The sequence below is a fragment of the Trachurus trachurus genome (assembly GCF_905171665.1).
Source record: "Trachurus trachurus genome assembly, chromosome: 7".
In the NCBI taxonomy this organism is placed as follows: Eukaryota; Metazoa; Chordata; class Actinopteri; order Carangiformes; family Carangidae; genus Trachurus; species Trachurus trachurus.
Genome location: NC_139901.1, coordinates 19320742 through 19345910, shown reverse-complemented (window position 1 = coordinate 19345910; position 25169 = coordinate 19320742). Strand labels below are relative to the sequence as shown.

Sequence of the window (25169 nt, the reverse complement as noted above, 5' to 3'; positions counted from 1 at the left end):
CCCAGTTAAAACCGCTTTATGAAATCTGAGAAAAGATGAGTGTGAGTGTTTTTCCCCAAGTCAAAATCAATGGAACCACCTGCACCACGCAGGTTTACAACTGCATGTTTTCACACTGTGCCAACTGCAGCCCACTCACTGTACTCGTATCTGTGCACATGAATGATAGCTGTAGACTCAAAGATGAATTAATGCTCCACAAATTAGTGGACAGCTATCTTTATTGTGTAAAAATATAATCTCATGTTTGACATCTAGCACTTTTTTTTTTTTAGACAATATCGATCATATCAATATAACGAAATATAATGCAGACAACTTCCTCGATCATAAAGTAAATTTGATAAGATCTACAGCAGCATTTCATCCAGGCGATATGAGCAGATTGTTTGCAGCTTATTTCTCTTCCTTTGGGCTAATGGATTTGGAACACATTCCAATCGGGCAGAAATGTAGCTACAGAATGGGAATCAGGCCTGAGGGCAATTCTCACTAAGTGGGGAGAGAGCCATTAAACAAAGGTGCCTGTGGTTTCATATTCAGGATACTTTACAACCTCCGTCCCAGGACATCAACAGTGTTTTTGGGTGAGCTGTTAGAGGGGGCAAAAAAGGGGGAGGAGGATCCATCTGCCATGCTGCCGGTCCACAGGGAGACGGGCATATCCCAGGGGTGTTTTGGAGAGAGAGGGGCTGAAAGGATTACACCCAACCACTAATCAACGACGGTAATCTGTGGGCCCCCATACAAAATCCCCTCCGATCCAAACAACAATTTGGGACACAAGATAAAACCTCAGAGTACAGGGACATCTTACTGCTTTGGAACAACCTGACAAATACAAAGGCAAATACAGGTGATTTTTAATTGGAAGTATCAACTGTAGGTGTGATTGGCAAACAGCCATATCTGTGTGATCAGGTGCAAGTGTCCCACAAGTGGCCTCGTCTGACTCCTCGTGTGACCATTATGCAAATGCAGCAACTTGACAAGCCTGCAACATAAATTACCTAACGTATAAAGGCACTTTTCTAATCAAGTTTAACTGCAGAGTGTTTTTTCTTAGATTGCATTTTTGTGAATGTGATCCATAATAAGAAAATATAGGTCAATTTCTAAATTAAGAATTATTCAGGGGGGCGTTTCCTGTATGCTTTTGTAATTGGACACTTGTTTTCTTTTTTTCTTTTGACAGGAATTGAAGACAGATTTTTTTTTGCTACAACAAGGTGAGCCCTGGAGAGCAGTCCTTCTTGAACCTTGTCACATCAGGAACCTTCACAAGGTAAAGCTGCTGAGGTGTAGACAGGACTGTCCATCCATTGGAAGAATGGCCAGGAATCAAGTAGCCACTAGTTTCATGGTCACTTGTGGTTTTGATGTCTGGGTCCTAGGTGGGGTTTGGATCTGGTATTGATGGGTTTAAAGCTCCACAGGACCATAGGAAAAGCTGCCTAATGATGGTACCAGTCCTCCAGGGCAAATGGGAACTGGAGCATCCTGGCCTGCATCTCCTCTACCTCCTGCAGTATGCCCATTGGCTAGGCAGCCTCTAAGCTCCCTATCCCCATAGCCTCATTGTTTAGTGGGCCCGGCACTGTCAATATTAAGCCTGGCTAATGTGATCTAGAGGCAGCTGGAGCAGCCCGATTATTACCATGACACAGCCGACTGAGGGGTGTAATATCATTAAAAATAAATCAGGTGGTTTGGAGATTTGGTGTGTGAGGGGGAGGTGTGGTGGTGCGGCTGGATTTGAATGACATTAGGTGGGAGAACTGCCATAATTTCATTAGTCAGTTGGGGCACCTCCGAGGATCTGTTGAAACATTTCCTTTAAGTTGGTGTAATTGAATTTGCTTTCACAACACTGCACACAAAATTAAAGATTGGGGAAATGATGATGGAATTTTTTCCAATTAAGTGGCTAATAATTTTGATTTCAGACATGGTAAGAACTATACAGACACCTGGCTGTTATAATAGGATAATATTTCAATTTCCTAATTATGGCATAGCCTACTCTAGATTATCTATGTGAAAGCAGACACATAGGATATGCCTGTTGTTAATATTAGCCTCTTGTGGTGGATTATTGTTGCAAATGATGAGGAAAACGTGAGGCACTGTTAATCTTCTTAAACTGTTTGACACTGAGCTGTCTGCTCGGCAGACTCATCAGCAATCAGCTGGCTGGTGAATAGGCTGTGAGTTGACACAATCTATCAACTGTTACAAATACATAAAATAAAGAAAACAAATGAAAAGAAAAAAATACTTTTAAAAAAAATCTAAAGCTACTAATTAGCTACTTTTTCTTGTTATTTTGATAACAAAAACAACTTTGTTGACGGGTCTTTTTTCCTCTAATTTTGCATCTTCGATCTGCTATTAAAGCGTCAGAAGTGCCGTTGGTCTCGCAGCGAGGGTCCTATGTCGCTATTGTTTTTACTCTCCAGCCACATAAACGGTGATTTCAAGGCCCATTGAGCGCGCGACGGGTTGTGTCCAAAATGCGCTGACGAGTGGAGAGCATTGATTATTGGAGGGGCTGGTAGAGTGACGCCAGAAGATGTAAATCTATGGTCTGATCTGACCAGTGACGTCAAAATCAATCTAAACCCAAAATTTGCCACACTATGTCACTTTATACATTCATTTTGTATCTTTGTATTTTCCTTTCTTTAAAAAAAAAATTAAAATAAAAACTATTTATACTGTATGATGTATTATATGGACCTGCTGCAGCTTTATTCAGATAGATAGATAGATAGATAGATAGATAGATAGATAGATGCTTTTTGTGATGTGCCAGACCTGCTATTCAGTTATTCTCACTGAGTCCAACTAGTGTGGACTAGTGAGACTTGTTGGTACGAACTGATGAAGCCCCTTGGATAAGAGGCGAAACGTCTTCCCAGACAAATACAAGTCTCACTGAGTGCTCCCAAGTCTTTATGGGGCTTCTTGTTGTGCAATACTGACATCTAGTGATAGCCATCAGGACTACTCTCTGCCTTCTTGGAATTATGCTTTACCATGTTTTTATGAACCCAATAGAAAAGGCTATAACACAAAATATAGAAATGCAAGAAACAAATGAATAAGATTGAACAAGTCTTGAACACAAAATGTGAAAATCATTATAATTAAGTAGAAGGCTATATAAATAATGCAACTGGAAGCTTCATTATTCATGATAGTTGTAATTCTTAACTAAAGATCACTCTAAACGTAAAAAAAAAAAAAAAAAAAAAAAAAAAACAGTAAGCAAAACAATAAGCAAATTAGCTAAATAACAGTAAAAAAAAAATGTTACTTTACACAGCAGCCATATGAACAAACAATACTGCAGGTCACTCATAGCTCTTGTCTGCTCTTCAGGCAACATTATTGTGTATGAATCATTGACATTCAAACTTCAACCTTCACAGAGTCTAAATGGCTCACATCATGGTCAACTGTTTCACACCTTTGTGCTCTCTGCTCCTCTGTTTTTGGGTATCAAGCATCATACAGTAGGAGGTGAGTGGGTTGCACAATAAAAAGCACATTTTTTCCATTCAAATAGAGAAACCTGAATGATGGATTATTACACACACAATACAACACAATATGTGTTGATCAATGTCAGTTAGGCTATCATCTGTGTGGTAGGCTTGACACAGATAAACTCTTCTTGTTGCTGCCTCACTCCTACACACACACAAATTTCTGACCCAAATATAAAAGCATGTGCTCGGAGTCATACAGCTGAGCCTGATTCTGTCTATTTATATCCCCCTCTTCATTCTACAATCAAGCTTTTATCTCCACTCCTCCTCCGCTTTACTTCACCAATTCCCTCACATGCTATTCCATACATCCACCTCTGCCTCATCCACCTGCCAGTCCCTGAGCACCATCAGCATCATCAACCTGCCCCCACCTCAAACCCCCATCCTTGCGTCTCCACAGGATACACACAACTGACACACTCTACTTCATAGCTCGGTATCTCCTCTCAGCAGACACACCGGCAGCGGGTGCAGAGATTTGAGTCTAAGTTTAGTTGTCAGGAGCATTAGGAATGGCTCATAAAAGGGAACCCTCCATTAAGAAGTCTCCTTCAGAAGTGGCCCAACCCAGACTGGGTCCACCTTTCCCCTGCCTGCCTGCGGCTCCTGCGGCACTAAAAGCGGCTCCAGAGCAGAAGCCAAGGATGCTCCGTCCGTCTGACTCACCATTTGACCCAAGTACTTTAGAGGTGAGTGGGCTTACTGTAGGATCATTTTGTGTCAAAGCTAATGTGGAGCATTCATAAATTAGAGCTTTTTCTTTTTCTTTTCTTTTTTTTTTTAAATAAATGAGATGCACAATAGTGGCCTGATCAAATAACAGTGTTACTAAAACATGATTATAGCTTTGGACGGACTCAACTGTGTGAAGAAATGGGGACAAGGCTGTCAGTCATTCAGTGACCTCCTTAGGGGGAGGGAGAGGTTGTTTCTTGCTACAATTTGTGCTATTTCTTCCATCAAGCAGGCAATTTAATCAAATTAGTAACTTTCCTACTGTGGGCTACAATCGCATAACTATTACAAGAAAGAAAAATCTAAGTGGGTGTCCACCTAGATCTTTTTTGATGATGATGACACACTTGTGAACATTAGAAATGATGGCATTACATTTGTGTGAAGTAGTCTGAGGGTCCAGGCTCTCTGCTGTAGCTTACTGAGAGTAATTTTTCACAATATTAGTTTATCCTGTGTTTTTCCCTCTGTCAGAAAAAATCTATACCTTTGTCCAGATGAGAGCTTGTTAGATGGCTTACACAAAGAACCTGACCACTATAAGAACACATGTATTGGTTATAGACATTTTAAACAGCAGATATTCTTGACTTGTCATTGAAGAGGAAAGCACAGTAATGACCATATCTTCTATTACTCATAGTTACTCTTCCAATAAGCCATAACAGTGTCATAATGAAGTGACATGCACAACACCCTGACAGTGAAGTCGAAGCAGCAAATGTAATTCAGCCTATTAGGCTACCATCATTGTATTGAATATCTCAAGTGACAGATCCTTGCTGTGATAATAAATACAACAAATCAGGCATCAGGTAATCAGGCATGAGAAACTGTGTCATTTTGGCAAGCAGCAAATTCTGGGGTTTCAAAACTCTGCATTGTCCATTTTTGCACAGTATGTCATCACAACTGTGTAGATGCAGAGTCTGTGAAGATTTATACTTTTAGTTTTCAGTTGCACATCACCCTGCCTGTATTTGACAAACAGCGATAGGAATAACCCTGATAAACGATGAAAAAATTGATATACTGTATACAGTATATTAAATAGAAATATTAACTATATAGGACTCTAGAAAACCAAGGAGGTTACATAAATAAGTCCAGACCATTGTAGTGTTCAGGCTGTCAGACATGCAATATCTATATTGATAAATATTTTTTATTCAAACTATAAACTCTACATCTCAAACTACTGATGCCCACATTAGTCTTTGTATTTTTGTGCTTTGTTAGCTTTATTTGTGCTGAAGCTTTGCTGCCATCCTCATACTTTCAGTGTTACACTGTATACATACTGCATGACTTTATGGTGCAAGACTGTCCCATTTCGCCTGCGAGGATATGTGGGCCACATTAAGACACCCGCTTACTGCTCACAGTGGGACGGCAGACATGACAGCAGGACAGAGCTCCTGCTGGGCAAAGACAGCACTATAGCCAGGCTGTGAAGAGATGTGACATCAGTCCATGATCTCACTGGCCTAAAGTAATCCATCATTCCTGCATGGCCAGACACTTAATGCAAAGCAGAGATAAGTCATTCACTGGCTGCAATCACGGATTAATTTCTTCAAGTGGGGTCAAAATTGCCAAAGTCAAATCCACACCACAAAGACCTTAAACATGTCTAAATCAGGCTTTTTGACTTGCTGATAAGCTGATTAAATATGTATCTCATACATTTTAGAATATATAAGACACTCTGCTGACATAACTTATGTCTGACATGGGTTTCGACAAAAAGTTTGATAACAGAATGTAGAAATTCATAAAATTACATCTATTCTGTCAATTAAAAAAAAAAAAACGATCCATAGATGACCTTGGATCTCAGGCTATACATATTCAGATTTTTAAATGACACATAATTGCAGTTTAAACTTTAGTCCCATGTATATAATTGTGTGCACATTGACAGATTTGTGTGCATTTTATTTTTAACAGATTTCAGTATATTTAAAAAATATGAATGCACGTTATTGACATTCACAAGCAGGCTCCATGTTTACAAATTCTTGGTCATGCATACAGACGTTTGCGAATAACTATATTGCTATCCATTGTTATATTTTTCACATCATTCTGCACAAGGTTCAAACATACAAAAAGCCATGATAAGCAATAGACCTACACATTTTTGAATCCAAGGAGAAGTTTTTAAATGCCTTCATATTAAGGTAGCCTGAGCCGCTAAATATCATTCCCTCTGCCTCAATTTGGACTGATAGGATATACGGTTGGGCAATAGGCTATGGAACTATAATAATTCATTTGCAATGAACATGTTAATGAGATAGACTCCAAGAGTAAAAAGTGTTAGACTGGATGTACTGCCTCTGGTTCAGTACATCCAGTAAAAATGCCATTCAAGAAGTTGGAGGTGATGTAAGCTCAAGCTTAAAGAGTGATGCAGCTCCTTGGTCCACTCTGCAGGTGGAGGTCAGTGAAATTCCACCTGCATATCCTACAACACTATATCAGTTAGGCTACTGATGAACTACTGGAAACATTATGAAGGCCATTCTGAAGTTCCACATGCAACAACTAAGGCAGCCTATAGCCTACTTCTAATTTGTTTGAAGAAAGAAGCAGTAAAAAGGTTTCTACAAAGCAGTTAGAAACTAAGACATGATAGCAGCCTAACACCACCTTGACTGTTTCCCTCAGTGTTATTTGATAGACTGGGGTAAAAAAAAAATAATACAGGTAACCTAAATATTTTGGAAGTAGGCTATGCATCATTCATTAAATCAAACATCTACTCAGTGGCTATGGACAAATGGATCACAAACACAGTCATAATGATAGCATGTATTATAGTGGATGGATGACCTCCAGATGTAGCCTATGTCATTATAGCCTACTTTGCAGTAGCCTAAGTGAGATATGGATAATGAGAAACAATCAGATTTGAAATATTTTTGATAGATAACACAGAAAGATAGACAGAAGACCTAAAAGAAAAAGGAGTGACTCATAGCACTTTTATGCAGTAGGAAGGCATGCATTATAGTAAAACCAACTTTGAATTGGGCTAAGTTCTTTGAAATAGGGAAACCCGGCTTGGAGGGGAAGGGCTGAGTCAACAAGAATCATTGCAATGTTTTTATTGTTTTAATGTTTAAAACTAATACTCTAGTGCCCACTCCATCATAGATAGTGGGTGGCAGGCAGCAGTCCATCTTTACGCTGTTTGTTACCCTCATGACACAGGAACAGACAAGAAGAAGACGACGGCCTATGAAAAGGGCGTTACAGTAGTTTTTCCTCACCCAAGTTGGGCATAGACCCGCCCCTCAACCGGCCTCTGATTGGCTTACCGTGATACATTGACCAATCATCACACGTCATGCCCAAACCTTAGCCGAGTACTAGCCAATCAGAGGCACGGTAGTGGGGATGAACTTCGCTTACGTCAGGTGGGAGAAACTAAAGAATAAAAAGGCCTATTAAGGCTTCAGGTTTCCTCACCCTTCCTTCCCCTGCTGCTGTGAAGCAGAGCCGTCACATTCTTCGAGCTGACGACGCAGCGGACACACCTCAACCATCACAGCCATGGTGGGTTTTTTTGTTACCCTCAGACGTTAACTATCTTTCTTCCTTTTTGTCGTTTTTATGTGTGTAATGGGCTTCGGGTGTCGTTAGGAGGACACGGTTCAGCTCTTCTGCAGAGCCGTTGGGTTGAGTGTGAAATATGTGAACAACAGGCTCGCTTGGTCGTTAGCGGAAGTGCAACTTTAGGGAAGCTAACGTTAGCTTGAACGGTAACGTTAGACTACCAGGCTGACCTTAATAATCGCACGACGAGCGTATTGATGTCGCTTAAGTGTACATTAATCATCACTGTATGTGCTATGGTTTGGGGGACATCTGGGTCGGGGAAGTCTAACTAACGTTACCTGGGGGAAAAAATGTGTCTAGTAGCATTTGAAGGTAACCCGAGCTAGCTCTGCTCTGCAGCATTCAAAGGGAACAATTTTCATGTTAGCCTAATTTCTCTTTGAACAGTCTGACTTCTCAGAAGACCAAATCATGGGTGAGTTTTGAATTTTTGTCTTGTCATTTCATTTCAAATCTCGCTTGTTTTTTTGCATGAGCTCATTCTTGCTTGGTTCAGATGATACTTTGCCCTGTATCTCTCTCCACTATCATCCTGCTCAATACACGCCTGTCAGTGCAGTTTGTGGTTAGGCGAGGCTTTCCTTCTTTATTTCCGTACTGTTTCATCACTTTCCACTTGCAACTGCTTGTCCTTTTCCAGATTGAATTTAACCTGGAACAGATTCATGGTAAGTCGGTGAGAAGGGACCTCCTAGTACTAAAACTGTTGCTGATCTCGGGAGTGTTTAGGGTGTGATCTGCATGTTGGGTTTGGGTAAAACAACTTTGGTTTAAATGTGATTGAGAGCTATTTTGCACTGTTGTTTTGGTACGTCAAAATTTTGCATATAACGTTAGCAGCTTTTGACCATGTGTTGCAGTGTTATGTTTGTGATCAGTCATGCCTTTAAAAGTACTTTTTTGGCCAAACCTCATTATCTGTTGCCATAAGTCTTGTTTAGATAGATTGTAGTCCTGGCTGGTTGTCGGTTTGTCTTAAACTTTGCCTGCTATCTTTCAACCAGCTCATCTCCACAAGTGTGCCCTTTTTTGGTGCTGTATACAGTGGTGGATAGTTTTTGTCCTGGGGCTGGTTTGTTTAATCACCATTGACATAATAGGCTATACTCTCACTCTCCTCCTACTTTCCTCCACTCCTCTAATACCAAATATGGTGCTGGGAAAAGTCCTCACATGCCAGAAGGGAAGAGGCGCATTCCTCAGAACAGGAAAAACTTCACAACAGTGCCTAAGCTTTTTTTTTTTGGCAAAGGCCTGCCCCAAAACATTAGACGCAGCCAGCCAACAGGATATTGTTATGTAAAGCCATGTCTCCCTGATTGTTAGATCTCAGCCAAGCTTCTCTTTTTTGGTTGTTGAGCTTAACTATAATGCCTGTTGTCGGATCAAAGCTAAATTAATCAGCTTCGCGTATCAATCAACAACAGAACTTCATTGTCCTTTCAACTGATAAAGCCTTGATAGCGCCAATGCTCAGGTACATCAGCCTCATTGACTTTTCTGCAGTGCTGTAAAATGTTGTGTAGTGAAACTGAAACGGATTTAAAGCTTTAAAAAGAAAATGTTTAAGCCTGGTGCTGTAGGACCTTTCTGCCATGTAGGCTTGTGCTGAAGTTGGTAGATAGTAGATAAATGAATTACTGACACCTCAGTCTTTTGTTTGCTCCCATCAATAAGAACTTTGAATACTGGAAGAGTAAGAGTTTAAAATACAAGAATTAACTGTGTTTTTCGTATCATGTCCAGTTATGGCTCACTTCAGTGAAGCCCTTTTCCTGACATACCATAGCCATATCTCTTTCATTGTCGTGCTTTTAATTTAGTCCATATAAACACATTTAGTCACAACAACATCTTTCCTTGTAATGTAGCCTATTAAATTTGTTTGGAAGTGTTTGCATGTTACTCTTACAGAAAAGATCACAGAGCATGTAGTGTTGAACTGTCTGTCACCTTTTTTTTTTTTTTTGTAGTGAAAAACATCTGCCTGACCAGATTACTAATATGAGTGTTGCTGAATTGAGGAAGTTAGATGGATGTTTGCAATGTCAGTGAACAGAGTGTTTTTGGTGATCACACCACACTCTGCTGTAAAGATGGAAATGGAGTTGATGCATTGATGAGATATTGGTTAATATATGCATTACCTTTTCAGCAAAGCATAACCGTGTCATGTAACCTTAATAGAGACATAGCAGCACAGGAAACCTACACAGAGATGTTAGTACAGTGCTATGCCCTTGCCCTTCTACTTTTTAAAAGTTAGTCTTAACTATTAAAAAAACAGGTCACTAATGAGCTTAATCACTTTTCACAGTCTGTGCTTTCTCTAGTCTGCTTGTTTTCATTTTCTTCTGGTTGTCTGGCTTTTCACCTTCCTCCATTTTTACTTGGTATCGCTATCATTCCCCCTGTACACGTTTGCTTATCTCATGTTTGCATATTCATTTCCCTACTCTAATTAGCTGTGCGTCTCTGTATCCTGCAGAGTTTAAGGAGGCATTCCTGCTGTTTGACAAGACAGGAGATGGGAAGATTAGCTTCAGCCAGTGCGGGGATGTCATGCGAGCCCTGGGACAGAACCCTGTCAACGCTGAGGTGCTCAAGGTCCTGGGCAACCCCAAGGCCGAGGGTGAGGGTAAAAGAAAAAACTAGCTTGGAGTTGTTGTAAATCATTGAAATGTTATTGTGGTATAAAGCAGCCTGGAAGTTCATAGACTTAGAATTGTCTCAATTATTCTTGTCTTCTTGCAGAGATGAACAGCAAGATGCTAGACTTCGAGCAGTTCCTGCCCATGTTCCAGGCCATCGCTAAGAATAAAGATCAGGGCTCCATGGAGGATTTTGTGGAGGGACTGCGTGTCTTTGACAAGGAGGGCAATGGCACAGTAATGGGAGCAGAGCTACGTCACGTCCTCACCACGCTAGGCAAGTTCCATTTTTATTTACATACCCATAAATAGATCGAAGGCGATATTTATGTCAGGGAAAATAGTGAAGTCCTCCGAATGGAAAGCTCAGTGCACACCTGTTTCAATGTAAATGGGTCATGCATTTACATTAAAAACCATCTAGTGTGTACATTTATTATTGTAATACTATTCTACTAATTTTCATTTTCTGTAGTATTTTTCTCACAAGTTTGATATCACATAAGTGTTTTTCAGTTGCTAATGTCCAAGGAATAATTTCTCTTTCTCCATTTTCAGGGGAGAAAATGACAGAGGAGGAAGTGGAGACACTCTTGGCGGGACATGAAGATGCAAACGGTTGCATTAATTACGAAGGTGAGAACTAAAGAAGGTAACGGTAACATCATCACACACCATCAGCGTAATTATATCCGGTATACTACCTCCTAATTACGCTGATGGTGTGTGAAGCCGCCTTTGCTTTACATTTGCAAGCTTTTTTTTTTAAATGTAAAAACAAAATCTCGGTTACGTGTTGCGCTGTGTGCTTTGTTGACCTGCAAATATTGTGTAAGAGAGGCACTAGTTTGTCTAAATACAAATACTCAGTTTTCAGTAGATTAGAGGAGGTTGTCATGACGTTTGATTTAGTCTCATGATAAGGTGGGTGTCTGTTCGTGTTAGCAGCTAATGTCTAATACATGTTCTTAACACTTATGGCTAATTGCCTCCTCTAAATGTCAGATGCTGACAGTGTGTTAACTGTTCTTCCTCCACAGCATTTGTCCGCCACATCATGTCAGGCTGAGGGCCGGTACGGGCATTGGGTATACCATGAGATGGCACCTCCAGGCTTTCCTGCTTTATAAAAAAAAACTTGTTAAATAATCCACCCCCTTCAGGCCACCCTAACACTAATCAACTGTAGATTTCCCACTTAATATCGGCAAACAGGAGTAACATCCTGTTGCAAAGTAGATTTTGACCTGTAGTTGCCTGTCTGGAAAGCCTGGTGGTCCCTCTCGTTAGTCCTGAGGCTTTGACCCATGTGTAGCCTCCTGCTGTTCTGTCTCTCTCTCTCCTGCAGCCCTTTGTCTTGGCCCCTGGCTGCAGCATGCCCCTCTGCATGTGTCTGAGACTCCCCTCAGTTTAGAAGGGGATACGGTGGACACACAGGGAAGAGACTGGTCTCATTCAGGGAAAGCCTGGTGGCCACAAGCTATTTGAGCTGATTGGTGTGGTGGACATGAGACTGCACTTCTAATCTCATTTGCATGTCACCGGTGTTATTAAAATGGGCCTTTCCCTCTTTTGGGTTTTAGAGGTGCTGTTCTTTTCTTAGACGCTGAATTGGATGTATCAGTTTGTTACACTGCAGATATGTTTTTCAAATATAGCCACCAGCTTTGGGAGAGTGGACCAGTCCCTTTTTTCTACTAACCAGAGAATTGCAAGGAGTTGCTCTTGTGCTGATTGTTTTCTCCTCTGTACTGATGGAAGCTGAATTTGTAGCTGGCCATTCTGACTGGACTGTAGCTACCTTGATCTTCTCCCCTTTTCTATGCTTCTCATGTAGAGGAAAGCATACAGCGGAGATGGCTTCTCTAACCAGCTCTTCTTGGATCATAGACATGGCCTAATTTTCTGGCTGAATTGGAGATAGAGATGATTACCTCACCTCTTTCTCTTAGTTCCCAGTTCAACCCTTCTTTCCTCTGGGTCAGCAGAACATGGGGACCTGCCTTCAAATGCAGCATCTCCCACCCAGTCTCACCAGACTTTGATGAGGAAGGGAGCCCTGGCTCAACATGCTGCAGTTGGAGTAGGTCTCTGATAGGATTTAGACGACGAAACTCATATTTGTCTCTTTCTCATGTTTACAGAACTGGTCAGGATGGTGATGAGCGGGTGAAGACGAAGAGTATCCCCCTGTTTTTCCTTTTTTTTACCCTGTCATGTGTACCTTCTTTGCAGTTAGCTTCGACATCCCCCCTCCAAGTCATTCCCATGGATTAGTTTTCCACATTTAATTTAAGAAGTGCCTTTACATTCCCTACTTAAGACCACAATTGATACTGGGCAAGTCTGCCAATTATGTTGCTACATTGAAATAAATGTTTTTCCTGAAAACCCATCTTGATTCTTTTGAGTGGATTTATTTGATTCAATAGCATAACGCAAGACTGTCCTGTCTTTATTTTTGCTGTGCATTGATGTGTGCAGTTTTTCGATTGGACACAAGAGGGCAATGTTGTTTTTAGAATATGCTTGTGTTAAAATGGCCATTTGTCAAAATAGTGAGGGGTCTCTAGCTGTTTGTGCTTTCATGAGCCAAATGAAAAATTTAAAGCAAACTGAGTCAGCTCAGCTGCTGTAGTCACTTTACATTATTTTTGTTCTCATAATTATCTAGTTTCTCCTGTAAGTTGCAAGTCTTTAGGGACTTTGATAATGAGAATTTAAGCCAAAAACAAAGACTTAAGTTTTATAACTTTTATAATTACTGTCTGGACATAATTTGACAACAAAACAGGAGGTTATGTAGAGGGCTATTTGATGACTTCCTGACCTTTTTCTTAATTTTCCTCAAGCAGCCACAACTATATCCTTTCGTTAGGCGCATTAGCTATGAGTGTGGAGCTTATGTGTGCAGACTAAGGTTGAGAAGGGTGTCATAGTCCAGTACTGAATAGGTTGTCTGCTAATTACTCAGTGTGTGCGCGTGTATATGTGTGTGGTCGATGGAAGTCAAAGCTATTGATTATTTTAATCCTCCTATTTGTGAGTCTGTGATCCTCATGGCTCTGCATTCGACAGGGGAATCGCTAATGGGCCTCAGCGCAGCCTGTCTCAGACCTCTCCCCGTCCAATTAACTTTCAACTGGAATCTGCCAGGAGAGAGAGCCGGGGGCTGGGCCCAGGCATGGCACGGCTACATCCCACTTTATCAGCTCAGGAACAACAGATTCACCAAATCCTTTAAGTCTAGAATGCCATCGGCTCTCTGCTCTAATTAGATGTTTTCCTTTTCGCCAATAACGTAAGAGGTGTTCAAGATGCATTCACTTTCACATGAAGATGATGGCTTTCTATGCCTGATTTAGGATTTTTTAATATATCCCCTTGAAAACAATGGAAAGGCAATATTCAATTCATTCTTGAAGGCATATTTTTGGTATGTTTGGGTTGTGCACCTTTGATAATATATAATGTAATGAAACCCACAGTTACAATGTACATAGTGCTTATCTTAGTCTTTCTACGCCAGCTGTAACACTGATCATTCATAAACCTAAACCTGTTAATATCACACAAATGTTTCCTTGAAACAGAAAGCTGTCCCCTCCATGTAATGGTGAACAAATTAAATAGTAAACACAGTCATCTGTTGCTTTTACCTTTCGTTGTAAATGATTAAAGAAACACCATGCCAGGTGAATTTGATTATTTTAGACAAAAGACCTAAGACATTTAATTAGTCTATAGAAAATTAATCTGCAGCCAGTTTGATCATTTGAAAAATTCACTCTTGTTTCATGTAATGTCACACTGCATATCTCAGGGTTTTGGACAAAAAACCAGATGATGTAAACATGACGTCTGGGGAATTTTGATGGATGTTATACTTTTTTCCGACATTTAATAGAACATTTTATTCTGTATGCATTGCTATAGGAATATCAATAAATTGAGAGATATTGACGAACATATTAGAAAATCTTTACAAATTCCCTGCATGCATTTCTTGTAACTGATGCTTTCCAACAAATAATCTTGGTTCAAAACCTTAATAAACAATAGCAAGCCTTATTGAACACTGAACCCAGTTTGTTTCCACAATTGATTGCTATATTGTTACATTTAAAATGTATACATTGGCTGGATTTTGTGGATCCTGGGTGTATTATAAGCTGAGATCAATATACCGTATTAATACTCGTGTCTGTGGCAGTGTCTTAAGACATATTGGAAATCCATCTTGTAGCAGGCAGTGGTTGTGGTCGGCCACTGTTGCTTCGATCTCAGTTGTAAGTTCACGAAGCCATGTCGTATATCCAATTCTCCACAGTCAGTCCAAGTGGTCACTCACAATAAAACTGTGCAAGGCTCTGTGTGTGTTTATTACTGTTGAAAGCACATGCCTTTATTCAGGCTTGACTTCCACCATGCCAAAACAACATGTAAAAACACAGACAAGATTGGTATAGATATTTTAATAGCAATATTATCTACTCAACCTATTCAACAAATCCAGATAGCCCATCCCAAGATTACTGTACATACACATGATGCTACTTAAACAGGATCTCTCAAAAATAAAGTACTAAATAGTATGGCAGTGTAATTACAGCAACATCTCTGTAGTGTATTGTACAACATGTAGGTAAAACACTGCATCTCACTTTTTCACCATCTCCATATCTCATATTTTCTATATCCAGTCATACCTACTGACATACCCACACATACACACAATGTTGTAAATAATGCACTTGGCAATTAAAACTTTATGACACCCAAGTGCCATCCATGAAATGTGTCTTGATTTGTTAACTTGTAATATTAATATGTTGGATGTGACATCCTGTCTCATGATGGGAACAAAGGAAGGTCAAACATCTGTGTTTATTCAGATTGCCTTATTTTAATGACTACTCTCTCAATGCATCACAATGGGGATTCAATTCATTTCAACTGGTGTAATTCCCTTCAAAGCACAGGGGAAAGAAAATATATTTTATAAAGATGAGTTGCAAAATATAGGCAGGCCTTTCGATCAGAGGTCATTAAAATGGAGAGCAGAGGTGTAGAAATAAAATACGGCTTGGTTAAAGACTGAAATACACAAAAGGTGCATTTGTCAGCTTTGTCATTTTAATTAATGTCACCTTTAACACCGTTATTGCATTAAAAACAATCACACTGATGGTGTTTGTTATATTCTAGTTGTCACAATGTCAGTTTATATGGAACACATTATAATATTTTAGATATTTCAGAGCCACAACGTGCAATTCTTATGTGCACTTATACTGTACATAATCTGAAATTCATGTTTGCACACAATGGGCGCCAATAAATGCAAATTGCTCATGATGACTGGCTCAATATCACATAATTCAACTTAATTCCATTTATCTCTGATTTTCACTCGAGTCACACTGCTTCTGTGTATGTGTGTGTGTTAATTTGCATACATACATGTCTGTGTATGTGCAAACATGTCTTTGTGCATGTTGGTGTTTTCCTATCGACTCCTCTCTCCCCCTTGTTGAGTTAGGATCAGAATCAGTCTGGGTAGACGAGGAAGCCGGAGAAGGTGCTGTACTTGTTTGTGTTCCCTCCGTGGACCTTCCCTCCGTCCAGCTGCACATACACCTCATCGCCCACGTCCAAATGCAGGATCACACTGTTGGAGGCGTAGTCGTAATTCTGATCAGCGTCCTGAGCGAGGGCGCTGGCTCTTACCTGTCACCCACAGAGGACGTACGCATTGACAATTAGAGCATGGACGAAACTGAACAAACACTTGCAAATGTCACCGCCACTTACTCAGCGGCTCTTTTAAACTAAAACCAACAATCTCACCCTTTTTCTTTGTGTTTTTTTTTTCAGGCTGGATCATGATTAATTATTAACAGCTCTAAATTGAAACACTTATTGGTATGACATCATCTACACATTCCTGGTGGATAAGCAGATGGATGGGACTATGACCTGTGACCCCAATGGTGGACTGAAAACACAGCCACTCTGCCTCTTATTGATCAGCTATGACTGGGGCTCAGGGTAAAGGACCAGGGGATGGAGATCTGATTGGGTTGTGGAGATAAGCGCACTCACTGGGGACAACAGGTTGTCTATGGGGAAACTAGCTAAGCTGCGAAAGCACATCACTATCTACACCAGCTATTGACCTGTTGCTTATGGTCCTGGGCCAGCTCAATATGCATGATATTGAGTGGCTATGCCTGAGCCAGAGAGTTTCACATTTGCATGCTGTGTGCGAGTTTGGTCTTATTGACCCAGCAGCAGTGGATCTTTACTTGTTTGTTAACACATTTAATTGGGTTTACTCATTGTGGACATTTAAATACGCATGCCTAGATTGAGTTATAGTCATAAAGGAAACAGCATTCATCCATTTATTTCTTTTGTCCATCTGACTCTATATCTTCAAAAGAAACTAACCAAGCATAATATTTGAAACTGTTATGTAAATGTAAGGGAGTTAATAGCATATTGGCCTATATATAGATATTAAATACATTTTTATGTATAGTGTGATTAAATGTGTCACAAATAGTAAATTACTATTACTAAAGTAATGTTTAGTTGTTGTTTTTTTGCCATGTCAAGTGCTGTACGTTTTAGTTAAACAAATCTAAAAAGGACAATCACACTTACAGCACTCCTAAAAACCTCTTTTGTAGGATGTATCAATAATTCTGGTGTAGCAGCTCCAATCATCAGACATATGTCAGCCATCAGTGGCCTTGTGTCTGGCTCAGTGTCCATCTGCGAGGGAGCACTCAATCTATGTCAGCAGCCAGACAAGCCACGCACATCTTCATGACAGCCACAGAATATGATCTGCAACTCAACTACCATCATGTCATCCCCATCACTGGGGCCCCATTCTCCCCAACGACCACGCATCAATTTGAAAACAGTCAATCGCTGAGCAACAGAGCCTGAATTACTGTAACAAAAAAATATGTTCTTTTCCCCCTACACCCATACATTTTCGGTCCCGTCTGAGCATATTGTTCACCATCTATCAGCCGTGGAGTTATGCTCTATTACCTGGACACTATCAGTAGGTCTCCTTAAATGAGATTCAGGTCATGGATGCTGCATCCAGCATAGAGCATGCTGGTGATCACTGGTTAAATATGTCCCTGTCCACTCTAAACCAGATTGATTAAGGGGGCAGAGAAGTCAATCTCCTGGGGCTTCACAGCTCAGCAACCCCACAGTAAAACCAACCACAGCAACTGTTTAACAACTACAATAGTCTTGTTTCATTAGATTTCAGATTCTCCACTCCACAGGGGTGTTCTTATGTTTAGATAACCCGAGGCACTTAGGTCTAAACCATTATATTTCTTACTGCAGACCTGTTGTAATTTACACCTGTTCCTCAGTCTGCAAGTACATGAAAGGGAGAGTCTGAAATGTGGAAACGTGAAAGGCATGCCTACACAGACAACCAGAAACCTTTTATCTTTATTTCTGGTATTAATTTATATGGTGTAAGCTACTGTAATATGATCCACTCAGATTAGAGCTTAGATCAGATCATAAATATGAGTTTTCCTTTGTTTCCGCTCCGGCTGTGTCTGTGTCTACAACGTGAATTTCTCTCCAGGGACCAAAAGCATCTCATTACATCTATAAGGAAGCTGAACAACAATTGTTAACTGTCGGTTTCATGTAAACATCATGTCCTGAATATGATCAAAACCACTATGAGACACCAGTCTGTTTGGTGAGCCTAATGATCTACTAACTGAAAATATGTCCCCTAGAAATTATATTTATATACAGACAATTTACTATGGCAAATATCTTTTAGAAAAACATGTTGTTTATGAGTGAAGTTAAATGACGATGAATGAAACTGAAACATCTAGAATTTATTTGGCTCTGAAAAGATCAGAGCCCTGAGGGTCCCAGTGTAAATATGGCCTAGAGCACAAAAATGAAAAACAGTCTTCTGTTTTGACACGGTACAGTATATATTAGATCTCCCTGTAGTTTATAAAGTTGACTGATAAACAAGCTAAATAAATTATTTTCCCCTGACATGATGTCAGTGGTGAGATAGAAAATTACTCTTGTGGAATTTGACATCCTGTACTTTATCTTTTTGTATTATGCAAAGAAAACAATCTTTGTATTGTCCTTAGTCCGTAGGTGAATGATGCCTAAATACAATGCAACTTTTTACCAATAGGCCTACATATGTGTTAATATTAGCATTCATAAAATGTTCACTTAGCATCTAGAAAAATAATTAAATCGGAACAAAACTAATTAGTTATTTAGAAAAAAAGAAAGAAAGAAAGAATCTATAAACCTTGGGGACACTTGTGTGAGCCTTGGTCTAACTAAACACTTAACATAGTTTACCCTTTCTTAGGCCTCATAAGACCATCTCTCAAATAACGCCAACAATCTATTGTCATCTGTAAAGGTTATATTGTTGTTCTTCTTGACATGTGTAGTGACAGCCAATATCACATTTGCATCTTTGGCTGCTTCTGACAGTGAAGCTGTTGTTGTGACTTCCTATTGACACCAGGCATATGTCATCCTGCTCATTATTTTGGCCAAACAGTGTAACGGAGGGAGAAGTACGAAGATCTTTCCCTCCCTTAGGCCTTCTCAGACTCTCATGACTTCATGCATCAGAGTGTAGTTGTATTCTGTACAACAAAATAATATTCATTACTCAGTGTTGGGATCATTCTGCCAATATATGATATATGAATTGATGCTTCAGCTGACGTTCCTATGTGTGAAGGAATAATGCAAGCCATCCATTAATGTAGACACCAGACAGAGAGGCATGAGAGAGCCATGGTGGGATTAGGGCGGGAAGCCGACAGAGGAGATGGATACGGCTGGAGGACACAGACTGATCCGTGTGAACCAGGCAGCACGCTGTGCTGATCCTGGAGCTGGAAGGGTTGTGAGCCGTGAGGCAGGGGCCCCCAGGGCTTGCCTGTGGCTGTCTCTGTCTCCGCCTAGCCCTTTCATTATAGGGCCTCCAGTAAACACGCCTGGGAGCAGAGGGGGCCACGGGCAAGGGGGAAGGAGTGGGGAGGTGTGGGGGGTGATGGTGGTGGTGTGGGGAGCAGCTGCAGTTTCATTTTTTGTACAAGTGAAGCCGCACTGCAGACGACAGACAAGGATAGACAAAAAGAAAGAACGGGGTGGGGGGAAAAAACAAAAAAGGGAGGGGGGGCCAGAGAGTTGACAAAATGGAAGGGGGGGTCTGAAGTAACAGACTGATCAAGCAAGGCTATTTTGTGAGGCCAGGGAGATGTAGGGGTATATGAAGTCTTGTTTTTATCTGTGGTGCCGTGCTCCACTGGTAATAAAACTGACAGGATTCATTCACTGTGATATACTGACCTCTTAGAGCGGAGACAATAGAAAAGTAGCTGTTAAACTTACCTAAGGGACTCCAGTACATGGCAGGCGGGTTGGGGACTGTTGGGGGGGTGGAGGCCAGTTTGCGGAAATAGAATATTTATTGAGTAGGTTTTCCCTCTCCTCTGGGAGCCCAGGGATTACATGGCGACAAGCCGTAGCAGAGCCATACCTTAGACTGCTATTACCTGCCATTCAGTATTATAGCCTGTGGTCTGTAGCACAACTGACTAATCTTAATTAGTGTGTTTCATGTTGTTTCATCAGAGCTACATTTTTTAAGGACAAAACAAAACAAACCTTTGACTTGTATTCATAGAACAAATTCTTCTCTACATCTGACTCTCTTGTGCCTTTCACTCTGAGGTAATTATATTTCATCTGGAGCATATCTGCAATGGGGGAAGTTAATGCAGGTACTGGTCATTACAGTGAGTGATGACATTTTAACGCTACTGTGAAATAACTTGACCTTTAATTGAGCTATTAAAAGAGTCTATGATAGGTTTAAAAAAAAAAAAAAAAAGCTGAACCAGTATCTATTTGTCTGTGTTGAACATTGTGTTAAAAATATTTAAAATAGATATACAGTCCAGTGATCCACTATGGGAATGTAAATGAGTTAGGTGAACAGCTCACCAGTTAATGAGGGGAAAGGGAGAAGTTGTGTTGAGAAGATACAGATGACGTTGTACCACCCTTCACAGCATAAAGCATCCCAACATTAGCATAGACTGTCCTAATAACATTTGCGACTAAGCTGGAATATTAAGTGGCATAAAAGCCATCTATCCCTGACGGTGAATTACGAATAGAGTGATTAAACACATTTATAACAGTGGTGGCACCAATAGGAAGGGCATCCATGACTATTTATTTGGAGCAAGGCTAAGCAAATATTGAATCATTAAGTGTCATGAGGATATAATGTGCATCCATCATCATCTCAGACTGGGGTATAAAATTTGGCATTGTTGTATGCCTTGTGTTTCCAAACCGCACAAACAATGCACCGCTGGGGTTGATCAGCTGAGCAAGAAAAGGGCGGAAAGATGTCGAGCTAACATTCACATCACACATTGGAATTGTACCTCAAGTCAATTACCATCGCATTACACACATGGAAGCAGCTGAAGTGTGACCCCCTTCAATCACAAATCCCCTGACTCTGAAGCCCTGCCATGCTGCAATGATTTGTGAAAGTTAGATTGAGGTGCGAGCAGGTAGGCTTTACAGAGTGGGGATTTAGAGAAGGTAATAGCTATTGGATCTATAGGAATCCCATGGAAGCCCTGCACATCCCAACACATCCTCCTGAGATCCTGGCATCGAATTATACCACACTCATGTCACATGTTGCAAGTCACAGCCCAACCGCCAATGCAGTGTGTCAGTTTAAACATTGCTATCAATTATAAAGATGGTATATATCAGATATCTTAAGAATAAGTCTATTGGTATATTGTGTCAATTATTTTTTACCGCTTTCTCTGTCTCTAACATGCACCTGCACCTGCTGGATCGCTGCATAAATAGTTTGTAAACTAGTTTTCTCTCTTTCTCTGGCTGGCCTTGATCACTTGTCAAGTCCAGACATCTTGAGTGGGTGTCCATTGGTCATCGTGCCTGATCTCATCCTGGCCTTCACCACCAGCCTCCCAGATGCCTCGTCTACCAGCCCACTGTCTCCACACCTCCATTAAGTCATCTATCTTCCTCCGCTCCACCCCTGATCTTCCCATCAACTCACTTGTCTTGTTTTGCTCTCCCTTTCACTGTCTCCAAGCGGACGTCTCAGCATGTCCGTGTCATGTCGAGTCTCTTGTGTTTCATTCATTCTCACTGAATCTGTCCTAGCCCTCAATCTGTTGGATCGACTGCCTAACAAACACAGGGTTACAAATAACCTTATCCGTTGAGGTGTTTAAGTTACAACACAATCACAAAGGGAAAGTGGCACATTTGCGGATGCTGCAAACCTTTTTTTTTGTCAGACCCAGTGGCCTGACAAAATCTCTAATAAAACACATGCACCTATACATCAATGGCAAAGCAGGATCCTACAGTCAAGAATGAAAACTCTCAGACATAGTGCCCATTAAGTAAACCCTAGTAGCCACTGACTGGCCTCAGGCAGAGTACTCGCCTGCCTCTGGACTTCAATAACTCCAAACATGATCAGGCATTCTGCAGCAATTCATTTACACTCCATTTTCATCTACCAGCAGCTCTGCTCGGATAGATCCCTGTTAGGTGAGAGCTCTATTTAACACAACTGTTTAAGGAGGCCACCTGACGGGTGTCGGATGGACCTCGGTGAGGTTAAATAATTGAGTTGAGTGAAAAGATAATTAATGGAGAATCAATGAACAAGCTGGGGAGGGGTTAGGAGAGGAAAGTATAGCGAGTGTTCAGGGGATCTAATCTAAGATGTATAAATTATTTATCAGTCTAGGATGACTGTAGGAATGACAATATAGGACATTAGGCAGGCAGACTTAAACACATACTCACCTTTGTGGTCTCATGCATATAATCAAATGGTGGAAAATTATGAATGATTTTAAACATGCAGTTTTACATCCGACCAAATTAGGTCTAAATGAGCAAATCTAAAACAGCTCCCTTCAAACCAAACAGAACGTATGAGCCCACATTGGTCTGTGTGATAGTTGTTCACACTTTACCTGTCAAGAAAGTGAGGTCTGAGTAGAGTATTTACATGTTCGGTCCTTGATGAATTCATGGATGTGAAACCACAACTTGAAGAATGTTTCCTGAATTTGGACTCCTCTGATGAAATCCTTGTGATTTATCCCACCTCTCCTCTCCTCTTCCCCCATCAGCCCCTCTGTCTTTAATTAGTGTCTGGGGAATGAGGGAGTGGATGAGTGGACTGTCAATTTTACATTCATTATTTATTTAGCTGAGGTGTAAACTGACTGGTCCACGTACTGACAGACATTTCTCCTGTGCTCTTTTGCACTTCTGTTTAGGCAATAATCAAGCTCTGTGTATGATAGTTACTAATTAGACTGTTGGTTTTGGCGGCGGCTGCATTCTGCCACTTGTCATTTAGCCACAGTACATGTGGGAATGCAAATATCTGTAGCTGCAATTTTAGACTGTATAGCATGAATTCCCCTTAATGAGGATAAAGATTGCTGTTTCATTCTTTGGCTGTCATGTTGCCACCTGCCAAGTGGAATGTGCTCAGAATCTGAAGAGCTCAATGTTACAGAGGTGAATGTGAGTCAATGGTAACACAGGATGGTCAACGGTGAAAAAAATCTTTCATGATCGTGCGGGCGCATACATACCGACATATGTGTACACACACACTCATGCATGAACGGAAACACACACACACACAGGTACACAGTTTTACTAACCTGTCCGTTCTTCTTCAGGTCTGCCCACATGCTGGTGCCGTCACCACCTCTCATTAGAACATGGTAGGTGAAGAAGTAGATGCCTGGTAGGGGGCAGGTGAACTTGCCTGTAGTGGGCTCATAGTAGTTGCCTATATTTGTCACCACATCATCAAATTTCAGTATTTCATTTCCTTCATGCTGCTTGCGTAGCCCTGCGTAAAAGGCAATTTTGGGAGAGTAGAGTGAGGGTGAATAACCACCAGGACCTGGACCTGGGGGCCCCGGTGGTCCTGGTTTGCCTGGCTCTCCTCGGGGTCCAGGTTCTCCTTGTGGGCCAGGGATCCCCGGGGGCCCACGAAGCCCAGACTTGATCTTTTTCCCAGAGTAGTCCTGGGGAGGTGGAGACACAGCAGAGAGCTCCTGCCCTGGCTCAGAGGTGTAAGGGTCACATACCATCCGGCACCCTCCAAGCCTTTCATAGTGGACCGCTGTGTTCGCCCCTTTGGTTGTGTGGACCAGCAGGGGAATGGCCACCAACAGTATTAGAACCATCGCCACACCTACAGCAGCACCGATGACACGTTTCCTGCGGCTGAGCCGCGATGCGGCCAGTGTGAGGAAGTCCTCTTCCCCTTTGGCTGGAATAGTGCCGGCCAGGATGAAGCCTCTCAGAGAACCAGTTTGATATGAAAAGGCGAAGAAGGATGCAGAGAGGAGTGGGCGATAAGCACTATATCACTGGGGCAGGTGACAACGCAAAATGGCAGACAGTCAGGAAGAAAACAACCAGATGAGAGGAACCTAGAGAAATGATAAAGATGTCTAGAGGACTACACAATAGATTTAAAAACCTTATGTGGTTAAAAAAAATAGAAAAAGAAAAATTATATACCGCAATGTTTAGGTACATGAACACAAAAATCTAAATGATTGTGATCACCCACAACAAAAAAGCATACTATATAATGAAGTCAGGTTCACCTTTTTTGACCTCTCCTGTCTTCCTCCAGTTTAATTCAATTTGCAGCATCAAACTGAAGCCATGACTGGTACTGAGAGGGTTTGTTGTGAAAGTGAAGCTTATCAGAATGCGCTGAAATGAGAGTGGCTGCCAAATTCAGCTCATTGAGAAGGTAATGTTTGTTGAATAAAGAGATAATTGTTTGTTTCAAAGGAAAATCTTCTCAGGAGCCCCCCCACAAAGCACAGGATCTCACTTCACACGGAGGTCTCACTTAATGCCATGACTGTAAGTGACAAAAGTTCATCAGAGACCTTTTCTGGGCACAGTCATCTTATGACCCCCACTTTTATCTTATTTCCACCGTCCACATTAAAAGGAAATCAGTGACACTCTGGTCAGTCTGGGTGTGCTTTTGATAGATTCCTCTTCTGGCTATATTTGGATCTGAAAATAATAACAAAGAGAGCAAATACACTCAATAATTGATTTGTCATTGTGAAATACATAAATTACCAACAATATAACAACATGAAAGAATCATTAAATTAAATTAAATTAAGAACAACACATAACCTATGTGATACAACAGTTTTAATTGAAGATTTTCATTATGCTTTTTTATAAATGAGCAAAAAATTATTTTTTCATTTTCTTTACATGTAGGAAAAATATTGACTTATTAGCCCACGTCATGAAGATGTTTCAGGTTACATTTTTAACAGAAAACGATTTAAGAAAAAAAAACTCACCCTCTGTTTTTTGTAATCCAAAAACATTCCTGGATGATACAATTCATACATCAGTCCAGTCCGCGTCCCATCAGAAACCACTGAAAGAC

General features: G+C 40.9%; 2 protein-coding genes across 5 annotated transcripts; one reads left to right on the top strand and one right to left on the bottom strand.

Annotated features, from left to right (window-relative positions):
* Positions 1-4069: 4069 nt before the first annotated feature.
* Positions 4070-12965, top strand: LOC310989206 (myosin light polypeptide 6; the record flags this gene model as incomplete). 4 transcript variants are annotated; one of them, XM_083976189.1, is made up of 6 exons in its annotated part: positions 4070-4246; positions 8560-8587; positions 10408-10551; positions 10674-10847; positions 11129-11206; positions 12715-12965. In XM_083976189.1, the coding sequence occupies 6 exons, from the start codon at positions 4070-4072 to the stop codon at positions 12741-12743; spliced, it is 630 nt and encodes a 209-aa protein (XP_083832315.1). In that variant the 3' UTR covers positions 12744-12965. The 4 variants fall into 4 exon arrangements, with proteins under 4 accessions (XP_083832315.1, XP_083832314.1, XP_083832317.1 ...); XM_083976188.1 differs by lacking the exon at positions 8560-8587 and adding an exon at positions 8307-8334; XM_083976191.1 differs by lacking the exons at positions 4070-4246; positions 8560-8587 and adding exons at positions 7721-7856; positions 8307-8334.
* Positions 12966-16120: 3155 nt separating this feature from the next.
* c1ql4a (complement component 1, q subcomponent-like 4) lies at positions 16121-23922 on the bottom strand (the record flags this gene model as incomplete). Its single annotated transcript, XM_083975235.1, has 2 exons — positions 23386-23922; positions 16121-16300 (listed from the first exon to the last, which is right to left on the bottom strand). The coding sequence occupies exons 1-2, from the start codon at positions 23917-23919 to the stop codon at positions 16121-16123; spliced, it is 714 nt and encodes a 237-aa protein (XP_083831361.1). The 5' UTR covers positions 23920-23922.
* Between the last annotated feature and the right edge of the window lie 1247 nt (positions 23923-25169).